At 37.3% G+C, this 11,836-nt stretch overlaps 2 protein-coding genes across 3 annotated transcripts; one reads left to right on the forward strand and one right to left on the reverse strand.

Moving 5' to 3' along the window:
• The first annotated feature begins 67 nt into the window (after window positions 1-67).
• guca1a (guanylate cyclase activator 1A) lies at window positions 68-3,822 on the forward strand. The gene is made up of 4 exons (XM_057324194.1): window positions 68-404; window positions 2,886-3,035; window positions 3,140-3,233; window positions 3,346-3,822. Exons 1-4 carry the CDS (start codon window positions 207-209, stop codon window positions 3,471-3,473), a joined length of 570 nt encoding a protein of 189 aa, XP_057180177.1. The 5' UTR covers window positions 68-206; the 3' UTR covers window positions 3,474-3,822.
• Window positions 3,823-3,959: 137 nt separating this feature from the next.
• On the reverse strand, window positions 3,960-11,635 carry orc5 (origin recognition complex, subunit 5). Of its 2 annotated transcripts, none has more exons than XM_057324190.1 (15): window positions 11,592-11,633; window positions 10,977-11,094; window positions 10,797-10,889; window positions 10,285-10,470; window positions 8,973-9,047; window positions 8,605-8,716; window positions 7,427-7,557; window positions 7,264-7,312; window positions 7,081-7,171; window positions 6,914-6,966; window positions 6,120-6,232; window positions 5,951-5,998; window positions 5,739-5,849; window positions 5,202-5,314; window positions 3,960-5,107 (listed from the first exon to the last, which is right to left on the reverse strand). In XM_057324190.1, the coding sequence occupies exons 2-15, from the start codon at window positions 11,076-11,078 to the stop codon at window positions 5,062-5,064; spliced, it is 1,323 nt and encodes a 440-aa protein (XP_057180173.1). In that variant the 5' UTR covers window positions 11,079-11,094; window positions 11,592-11,633; the 3' UTR covers window positions 3,960-5,061. The 2 variants fall into 2 exon arrangements, with proteins under 2 accessions (XP_057180173.1, XP_057180174.1); XM_057324191.1 differs by having other exon boundaries at window positions 3,961-5,107; window positions 10,977-11,081; window positions 11,592-11,635.
• Between the last annotated feature and the right edge of the window lie 201 nt (window positions 11,636-11,836).

An 11,836-nucleotide genomic window follows, 5' to 3' on the forward strand; every position in this document is an offset into this window, starting at 1 on the left:
GGCCGTGTCTGATCCCGGGCCGGTACAAAAGCCTCCGAGGGGTGCTCACCTCTTCCCGAGGTCTAAGTGTTGTGTGCCTGTGAGAAGCTAAACGTTTGCTTGCACAGCACACCAGTTGGGCTTCTAGATCCAGAGCACCGAATCTCTTGATTTAGACTAAATATCCAGCTCTCCAAAACAATCAGTCCAGATTCTTGAGTTTAGCGATGGGGAATTCTAACGGCAGCACCGTGGACGACCTGCAGGCCGTTGAAATGCATCTTTGGTATAAGAAGTTCATGACTGAGTGTCCATCTGGTCAGCTCACGCTGCATGAGTTTAAGCAGTTCTTTGGAATCAGAGGTCTGGACCCGGAGGCTAATGCGTATATTGAGCAGATGTTTCGCACATTCGACATGAACAAGGTGAGTGATGAATGTCTAAAAATAAGCTTGGGTGTACTACAGTGTTTTCAAACCAACTTTTAACAGGCTGTGTAGGTGCATTTTTGATGTAAAACGCAGATTTTCATTGCATTCGGTTGCATCATATCAGACTAATAAAGATGATACCCATAATGTAGACTTCACAGACTAAGAACTGTCAGTTTGAGGATAAAAAAGTTTGGTTTGGTCCAAAAGTAAACCATACTTCCAGCATTTAGAAGGTGAATTTTTGGCTTCTCAATTGATAACGCGCTTGTTATTTCACTTTTCAATATAATTCGTGAAACCTAGGTGTTTATTTAAGTGCACAGTTTTGCATATCTGTTAACTGTACAATGACTCATATTAATACAACAATAATGAGCTTATGGATGACACTAACATGTACAGACTGTTTGTGAGATCATCTTGTGGAAATAGATCTGATATTTTGTACGTGCCGTAACATTTGAGGACTTTTTCGCATGAAAATAGCATGTTGATACAATTATTCCAGCATGTAGCAGTATGATTTCAAACGTGTGACGATGCTAGTGAAAATCCAGTCGTTTTTATACATATTTTTTACTGTTTTCTACATAAAATATTCTACATAATGTAAAGAAAATTCTGTGAAAATCTATTACTGATATCTTTAAAATTGACTGAGTTGGCCATGTCAAAGATTGTAATCATAGTCAAATTAATGACTGAAAACTACCTTTGATGCTCATTTGAGGCTCGTTTGAGCCTGGTTTTCACAGACTGGGTCACATATACTTGTAACATAAATAGACATCCATAGACTCCCAAATCAACAATAGTCCTTGACCTTGTCTCTGAGCCTGATCAGACAGGTGGGTCCGAGTGAAACAGGTGACATTTTCAGGAGGGTGTATTGACCTGAGGATTATATCTGTGACAAGCGGCTGTGGGTCTCTCTCTCTCTTGGATGTAATCCTCCAGAGGGCACCCTCATCATCCTAATCTTGATCCCCCATAAATCAACTAAACATGTGCAGAGGCTCATAGTCTTCCTATGGTGGAACTGACAACATCAACAACAAATAGATAATGTAGGATATATATTATGAAAGGGATTTAATTCCAATTAGTTCTGGAATGCTGGAATACAGTTTTAATAGTCATTATTTAAACAACGATTAAAACACCCTATTTTAAGATTTGTTACAGAATATACTTTTTTCTGAGGAGGACAGGTTTATTTCTAACCATATAAAATATACAGTATGACTTTAGACATTCCATCAATTAATCATCTAATCAATTTAAAGGCATATTTCCACCAAAAACAAAGACTTCTCAAAATATCTTTTGTTCTACCGAAGAAAGTCATATACAGATTTTAAATGGCATGAGGATGAATAATGACAGAATTTGTTTTTGGGTGAACTGTGCCTTTAATCTCAGTCTGTAGATTATATAACATGACTAGACCTATATATCAACTATTTTGGATGTTTCCAATAAAAAAATGGTGCTGAGGTCATTTTATGCCATTCTTGTTCTCACTGAACTCACATGGTAACAGTGAGTTCTCTGGTGGATCCCTCTTCGGAATTATGGGTAGTGTAGTTTTCCACAGCAAATCAGGCCATTGGTATTATTGCTAACCACTTTTGGCTCTGCAGCTTTGTCTTATTCATTATCATTGAATCATTTTCTCTATGAACCAAAGAATTTAATTTTAACCTATACAGTGGTTCTCAACCGGGGGGCGCAGAGGAACTGCAGGTGGGGCGCGATGGTTCCCCAAACCCCAACCTTTGGAACTCGATCGCGAATGCACGGAGCAACGCGATTGCACATTTTCATCTATTTCTGAACTTGGATGGCTGTCTAAAGCTGTTATTAAACAGTTTTAAAAATGTATTCAGGTATTAAAGATGTAAAGCGCTATTTTCGACAGGCAAATGACACCGCGTTTGTATTATAAACTGCTAATAAACTCTCGCTCGTGTTAAAACCAATAAAACACGCACCCTTCAGATGCATACTTTTGGAATAATCCCCAAAACACTTCAATTTTGTAATGGGTATAATGCAAAAAGCTAATATTTCACAATGGTATTTTAATGGAAACCATACATTTCTGTGATGGTTTCTTTTGTTTTTATCAGAAGGGTTGTAACATTTATAATCTGATCTCTTGAGAACAATCTTTCATATAAAGGTATTTTTTGCTTCTTTATATATAGTTTATATACACATTATCTTATCTATCCTGCATGGGGAGTGGGGGTAGGGGTGTGGCGCCAGTTCTTTAAATGGGTTTACAGGGGGGTGCGACTATGAAAACGTTGAGAACCACTGAGATATGGCCCTAAATACCATGAAAACCACACAGCTATGGTATAACCACATTTTCATATATCTACTGTGTGTAACATTGTATGAACACCATTTAAATGGAAGCTTATGTCCATATTTTTTTGTAATTGAATGCTTGCTTGTTTGCAGGACGGTTATATTGACTTCATAGAGTATGTAGCGGCTCTCAGTCTAGTAATGAGAGGCAAAATGGAGCACAAACTAAGGTGGTATTTCAGACTTTACGATGTGGATGGCAACGGCTGCATTGATAGACATGAGCTGCTAAATATCATAAAGGTAAGACAGATACCATTTTCAAAACTGAATGACAATGGCAGGGAACACAGATGGTGTGTATTATACCCATCACAAACATCTCATTCCTTTGTTTTGTCCTAAAGGCCATCCGTGCCATCAATGGAAATGAGGCTCAAGAATTGAGCGCTGAGGAGTTTACAAATCGAGTGTTCAATAGAATTGACATCAATGGAGACGGTGAGTTAAATCATGTTTATTAATGACAATTAAGCCTATAAGAACATAAACAGGCTAAAGCCTAAGCTTCTTCCATAAAGACTAATTGTTGAACATCATCTCGTGTCAACAGGGGAGCTGTCACTGGAGGAGTTTGTAGCAGGTGCTCGCAGTGATGAAGAGTTTATGGAGGTGATGATGAAGAGTTTAGACCTTTCACACATAGTGGCTATGATCCATAACAGGAGACACAGCGTATAAGACCTCGTCTATATTTGCATGTCACTTCGTGTTCTCATTTAGGCCCTTTTAGGCTTTTGAGTCTCTAACCTGATAAAAAAAAGTCAAGCGCTTGGTTGTCATATTACACCATCTCACTTGTGGGTTAAGTACAGAGGTTTTTCAATACAAGGACAGAGCTACAGCAGTGAAGAGATTAAATTTGCGTGGGACATTCCACATCTAAACTGATCGTTTCCCAAAAGCACTCTCAATAGGCACAGAGTGGCATCATGGAAGAAGAGTCAGTATGATGTGGGCAAGTCCACTGAGTGTTTTAATTACACTTCCTTGTAAAACAAATCTTTTGAAAAACTTTTTAAGATTTTGACCATTTTAAAGGACATTTGATTTAACTCAGACTTTAAGTAAATATTTTACATAGACTTTAAAAAGTTTGGAAACCCTTTACAATGAGGTTCGAGATCATTTTTACATTTATTTTGTTTTTTTGGGTATGCACATTTGTCAGTGTTAAAATTTTCTCAAAATTAACCATATCATACATACACACCAAAGTAATACATACAAAAATGCTGTGGAAAGTTATTTATTTCAGTGATTACCTCAAGTAACAGTCTAAATTGTTAACAGTAGCTTTAAATAAAGTGTCAAACTTCAGGATAAAAATACATTGTCAACCACCCTATTACAAAGCGAGAAATGTTTACTTCAAAGACATGTGAATATTAACATGTACTGTATATTCAACATTTCCACCTTGTATTCTCTATATTGTATGAGTGTAAAAGTTGTTTTGTTGTGCTCTTGCAAAGCTTTCAACAGTCTCTTTGACGACAAAGACACATTATAAAGGTGCCTTCTGATGTACTGCAAAACTGCTTGGTAATGAACTGGTATAGTATTTGTGCAATAAACATGACACCAAAATTACTGTCCTCCAAGCCCCTATCTTTGTTTCCAATTACATCATTCTATGAGAATTCCTGAGTCACAATATGGAGTCTTTTAACTATGGTCTGCTCAGTTTCCATGACAACAGCAATCTATTACCATAGAGACCTTGTGAGTCAGACGCTGCTCTCACCAGCTGGCTCTCAAAAACTGAATTAAGTGACTGTAACACCAAATAAATATATTTATAAAAAAAATACATTTCAATCACTTACATTCCAGTGAACAAACAATTCATTTCTCTAAATGTGTTTAATTTCTATTTAGGCTTTGTTTCTCTGCCACCTCGAGGGTAATTGTTATTCAACGTAGCTTTGCTAAGGATAACAAGGTCACTCCACAAAGCCCTTGTTGTCTAACAAAAGATCCAAAGAAGACGCAACATATTTTCAATGTAGAATGAACACTCAAGCATTTGAAGAAGCATGTGATGCAGCCGTGACATTACCATATGGTTCGAAAGTGATGTCATGCCTTTCATCAAGCCATCATCTTCAAAACTGACACGAGAAGCAGTAAACAAAGTTTCAGTCATTTGCTACAATTGTATTCTCCCTTATAAAAGGGAAGGTGTAGAGCTCATTTCTTCTGCTGTCATTCGAATAATCCTAAATGCTTTGTCCAATCAGATGTCAGCTTTAATTCCAAAACAGGCTCATAGGAAGTCATAAAGATATTTCACCACATCAAAGATTACAGTTCTAGAATGAAGAAAACACGAATCGTCATCCAATTTTGTCATGATCAAGTTGTTAAACAAATCAAACAGTCAGAACATCACACACTCAAACATACCTGGAAATGGCGAGAATGAAGTCCATAGACACTGCACATTTGTATTTGGGTGCGTCCAGCTGGTCATCGTGTCCGATCTGTGTGAGAAGCTGCAGAGACACTAAAGACATGATCTGTAACACAGCCAACAGACGTATAAGCATTTAAAATAAAACCAAGTTAAAAAAACTAACACTGATTTGTTGTACTGCATACAAACACTCACTTCATTTATCATTTCACAGCAGAATAACATTTCCATAATTTCTAATTGATTTTCTGCTTATCTATTACTGTGAAAAATAAAGGCATTTATTATTCTAATTAATCTAGGAAAATAGTAACAAAGCTTTGACCTAATAAATCATTTATGAAGCAAACAAAAAAGATGAAACACTGCCACCCAGTGTCCAAACTGATCACAAGCCTTGTTTAGCCTCCCATGATGCATATAAATCACAATTACAATACCTACGCTAATTAACATTAATGGCACAGCTTGATTTTATACCAAGCCTAATTATTTGCTAAACTTCATTATTTGATAAAATAAATGACCTGCGAGAAGATACTGGCAGTAGGTGCAACTCTGCTATCAACAACGCTGTAGAATATGGCCAACAGTCTGTCAAGTGGAAAAGGCTTCGGTCCCAACAGATGGTTACTAGTCTGCAGGAAAGAGACAATAATGGTGAATTCAGCAGAGACTGAATTAATAAACCAGCAGGAGGACAAACCATAAACAGTGAAGGACAGAAGCAACCACAAACCTTCTCATGTTTCTTCAAGAAGTTTGTCTTCTTTATTTTCCCATGACTCTGTGACAAAAAGAAATAAACATTCTTCATCTTTATGATTTACTACAATCAAGAATCATCCATTTTTAATAAACTGAAAAGTCATGTGTAGATCGGAAAGAGAGATCAGGACGCTTCAAACCTTAAGAAAGAAGCGTCGGTCAGTGCGTGCGGGGTTAAAAGACGCCAGGTATGCAGCGATTAGCAGAAACTTGGAATAATATGGCAGCTCAATGTGAGCATGGGCTGATAAACCTACAAGAGGAGGAAGACTTCTCATTGGCTGATACAAAAGAAACAGATTTCCAATGTCAAAAAGAAGAACGTAAAAATAAAACAAACCTATTCACAACAGAAGAAAAAACGGTTTCTGTAGCTTCGTGGGAATTCCAGTGTGGTTGCTGAAGTGTTAAATATGTGCAGTGCCCCGAGTCTACTTGTCTAGAAATCATCCACATTTTTTATAGCTTCCTTGTCTACAAGCCTCAATGTCTGTAAGTGTGTATCCTAATGCTTAGATACAGATTTGGACCCACCCTAAACGCAAGTGCTTTTACCTGCTTTAACATCCATAAAAGTAAAAGCACACCTCTTTTCAGCAAGAGCTATGCAACAATACAGTTTAATACTCAGGATTAGGGGTTTGTTAAATCCCTAACTTCAAATACAACAGTGATGCTACCCTTAGCACACCCCACAAACTAATAATGGATGAAATCACCGAGGCATGACTCAGGAGGGCAACCCATTAGCTAATGTGTGGTGAGACTGCAGATATAAGTAGAAGTCTTGGCACTCTGTCCTTGAAAAGATTTGGAACCGGTTTATTCATCATTTCCTGGCAATGCTACTTAACTCCAGCAGATGGCCTGTGAGTGTGTGACAGTCCCGTCTGATTGTACAGACGAATGTGTGTGTGTGTGTGTGTGTGTGTACCTCTGGGTGTTGTGGTTTCCTTTTCATCCATCTGCTGCTCCTTCCATTGCATGCTGATTCCAGTAAACACACACACACACAATGATTGAGATGACATTCTGCCCAGAAGACAGCTCATGCACAGGTGCAGCTGTGAACACTATAAGAATCACACATCACAAACAGACCTGGACACCTCTCGGAGGTAAACTGTCTGCATGGCTCTTTGCAGATGGGGCTCGATATTTCTCCATAGCTTGTGAATATCGCTCTCTTTGGCTGAAGAAAAGAAAGAACAATGTAATATATGTAATATAGGAAATTCATATTTAAAGTGATAGTTCATCCAAAAATGAAAACAAAAATTTTACCTTCTCCTTTCTCCAGTGGCTCACAGAACTTGGGAAAATTCAAGGCAGCCTGTTTCAAACAATCGCAATCAAGCATTTAGCACAACTACAAGCCTTTCCATGGGTCATGAGTGCTACAAGACAATAACGGACCAAGACACTTTTAGGGCATGCATGATCTCACCAGGTGTCTGAGTTCCCTTAGATCCCTGCACACTGAGAAAAAGACCCCTAGCAGGATGTTGATGTAGGAGGCGTAGAGCTCAGGTGTGTAAGCGGGGTGATGATCCCGAGACAGAATCTGCACAAGCTCCGCTGAGGAACCAAATAAGTGAGTTTTACACTTTGAGGGGAAACAGTACGCATCTTTTTCATAACTAAATAGATTCATATTAAGTATATAATAGGGATGTATCAATGTTATCAATTTCATGGTATCGCAAAAACAAAATTGTCTCAATATTATCGTAGTCACATGACTGTATGAAATGATAGGTCTTCCGGTCCTTTAACATAACAATATAATAGATATCACCTCTGTCAAGGTCCAGCTGGTGTAGTTTTAAGTCATTTGACCTATCTCATACTATACCTCATACCTCAAAGCAACAGTTATGATTAGAGGATAAAGAGGACAGGATATGACATGGTTCATTTTTTCCAAGTCTTCATTCGTCATTTCAAATACCACAATAAACATTGTATCGCAGACATTACACAGAGGTATTATCGTACCGTGAGATTTTGATATCGTTACATCCCTAGTATAAAATAATAATTGAACGGTCAATATAGAGATGAATAAAAACCATTTAATAGGTTATGATCAGAAAAAAACATAGTCATTTTGGTCATTTGGCAAAACGTAAACAACACCGGTCCAGAAACACTTCCTGTTACAGTTTTTTAACACAACACAAATGTTCAAATCAAAATCAACCAACAGAACATTTACAACTGAACCGAAATTCCCTAACATCCCAAATTAAAATCTTTAAACTTAATTATATATCGTCGCTGTCCTTTCAAAATCTGGGATGTCCAAATTCGCTGTTTTTCAAGAAATAGAAAAAACACTGCAATTTTTAAATGGTTAAATACTGTGTTGTCACAGTTGACAAGCACTTTTTATTGGTTAGACATTTGCAAAACCCAGTGACAAACATAATTATATAACAATAATAATTAATAAAAAATCGTGAAATATGGATGAATGATGTCTCAGAAGACAGCAATGATATGTGAAATACAAATAAAGACACAGAAAATGCCTCTGGACCAGTGTTGTTTTCATCATCAAAAAGGCCTATACATCCCTTATTGTGACATATATATATATATACTGTATATACCCTTGGGTACCTTTATTGTAGTCTGGAAAATGAAAAAGCAGAGGTTCAAAGCAGCCAGTGTTGGGGCGAAACTTCTCCCAGACGACTTGGCTGAGCAGGATAACGGTCACATTATCACGGACCTGTCACACAAAGAAAAAATTAGTAATGAAGTCTATGAAATCAAGGAAGTTATATATAGACCGTACTGCCAGACAAATGTTAAAAGGTCAAAACTCTGTATATAAGAGGATAAAGAGAGTCTAAAAGGACAATCAAAAAACAGAACTCATACCTCCTGTCAGATATGGGCCTATTTAAAGGGCAGAGCTTTTACGCAATCTGATGTAACCCTATTCTTAGTGATGCCATGAAACATTAGTAAAATTGAGTTTGTACCAGTTCCTGTAAGCGCAGGAGAGCAGGAAGCAGGCTGAAATCCATATCTCTCGTGCGTTCAGCTCTATCCAGAATCTACAAAACATTACCAAACTTTATGTAATGTAGCACAAATGCTACATATTAAAACACATATAATAGTGCATTAGACAGAGCTGCGTGTTTGTGTGAAGTGGGTTTGTCATCGTGCTTGTTTGTGTGTGACAATAATCAATGGTGCACAGCACTGAGACCATATAACTAGATGCAGATGCGGAATCCTGATATTTAACTAAGTCAGGTGTTCTACGTGTCTGAGTGAATAAGAAGCAAAGATTAACATACTACACAAGTGATGGTCGAGGATTTTTCTGCGTCTGCACTGTATGATGATATAAAACACATGAACTTCATCTCCAAAGTAGCTATGAGAGTTTATTTAACAAACATTTTACTGTTTTGAGTGAAGCTATAGTCAAACACACTAAAACTCAAGCGTCTTCCCGACGACCCATCAAAATAAAAGTCCCGTTAACTTGAACACGAAAAAAACTACTGTAGTGTACTATAATAAGAAAATTGCAGTGCTCTTGTATTAAATTGATAAACAGTAGTAAACAAAGTATAGTATACTATAGTGAAGTTCTAAACTGTATACAATCTATAGAATTTTACTGCAGTTTACTATAGTAAATACTATAGTATCCTACAGTAATTTATGTGGACAAATATACCACTATTGTATAGTAAAAAAATGAAAAACGCAGAACTTAGAAAAATGTAAACAAATTTAGGTAAACCTAAAAAGATATGGCCCTTATTTATCCATCTGTATGTAACATTAATGTCATTTGTCAGTTACCTGCCTACTCTGTGATGAACTGCACTTGCATATCTTTTTAAAGATGACAACAGACGTTTAATACTTGTGCTACAACAGTTTGGCCTTTGTAGCACCAGGGCTATGTGCAAAAAAAGTTAACGTACAGCCTAATAATAATTACTGCTTGCCTTTGTTCTATAGCAATCACAGAGTATAACCAAATTCAGGCGGCCACAGCGGACACTAGATAAAACGCTTATAAGCAAACTTGACTAATCAGAATCCGAAACACTTAAATTGACATTTCAAATGAAATCATTTTTTATTTTCGGACAAGTAATCTTTGTACTCGGACAAGTGATGCCAAATTTACTTGTCAGAAGGACAACCACATGACAATGCTTGATGTGAAGCCCTGCAATAAGGTAATATTTAGTAAACACACTGAAAAAACATATGATATGATATGATATGATAGAACAGCAACAGTGCACAATAATGAAAACTTACTAAATAGCGTGTCTGGGTAGCAGGTGTCTTTGAGCTCATTTGTTTGTAAAGCCTGACAAAGTCTGACAAAGATGGACAGCGGGGCAATGACGCTGCAGCATCTGGACCGAAAAAGGCCAAGAGCACCCGGTGAAACAGGAGCGCAGGAGACACACACTCCACACAGTCCACAAAAGTGTGAGGAAGCTGCACGAAAACACAAACACCACCATAAAACTAGTGTCAGACATGTTTATCTAAATCAGGTTTTTATTAATAAAGCATGGGTTCATGCCTACAACCTTGAGGTTATAAACCCAGATGTCTGACTTATGGGCAGCAATACAAACATAAACTGCCATAGGCTAATTTTGACGAATCTGAGAGTTTTGAGAGTATATGAAAGAATACTAGAGAAGTTATATTGTGATATATTATGAGGTTTCAGATCATTAACACTAACCCCCACCACCTTAAATGTTATTTTGCTATACACATATAATACAATAAATAATTGATTCTCACAATCTTACCTCCAGCTCCTTCATGATAGAGAGCACCACATGACTCTTCCCTGTTGCTCTATGGCCATAAATGAAGATTGATGGATAGCTGTACTGATCTGGCTGTTGGCAGACAAAAAAAAACATTATCTTGATTAGATACAAACACAATATAATGAAAAAAGACACAAATAGTTTTTTAGAACTCACCTCTCCCATGAGTGACAGCAGCGTGGTCACCTGCGTCTCTCTGCATGGCAGTCTATCAGCCAGAGAGCACAGTTTGTCTTCGGGATAACCAGCACACTGCATTTTCTAAACATATAAACTGTTAGCATATCATGAACAAAACAGTTAGATGTGTTCTCGAGAGTTCGTAATCCCCTCTGTTAGACTTATTGGCTTTGCAAACTATCATGGTCTCTATCATGGTCAACATACTGTTAAGTTAATGTGTGGTGGTGGAACGTTATCAAGCGTGTGGAAACCAATAAAACACCACTAAAATCTCTAACGACGCCCGAAACACACTACATAGCCTTTGTAATGCAGAGTATTAAAATGTGTGTTTTTATTTTTAGAAGGGTAAAGACGCTAAAAACACAGTTAACGTAGTTACTATAAAGAACACATCATTCCACATGAGTAACGTTAACTACGTTAGCAGACTAACGTACTTCGCAAAACATTGTGTTTTCCTATAAAAACCGTTTTAATCTACACGTGCGACATCTAATACATAATCCTACAATTTACGTTAACAACAAGTTTCTTCACACGGTTTATTTTTAATTGTTGACGTAGATATTACTGTTCTTTACTCACATCTGGCTAAGCTTTCCCGCGCCGCGCAGCAACGCAAGTACGTCACGCGTCACGTCACTTCCCGGCAGGGTTCTGTGATTTGTAGTTTTTTATTTCCTAAAGCCGAATGCACTTTGAATTAAGGTCAGACGAACTGTAATCTATATCATTTCCAACGTGAATGTTTAAATACACAAAAATAAATCCGTATACATTTTTGAAATATGAATATATTGTGTAATCAGGCCATCGTATGTCTCTACCGC

This window comes from Triplophysa rosa, linkage group LG24 (genome assembly GCF_024868665.1).
Source record: "Triplophysa rosa linkage group LG24, Trosa_1v2, whole genome shotgun sequence".
Lineage (NCBI taxonomy): Eukaryota > Metazoa > Chordata > Actinopteri > Cypriniformes > Nemacheilidae > Triplophysa > Triplophysa rosa.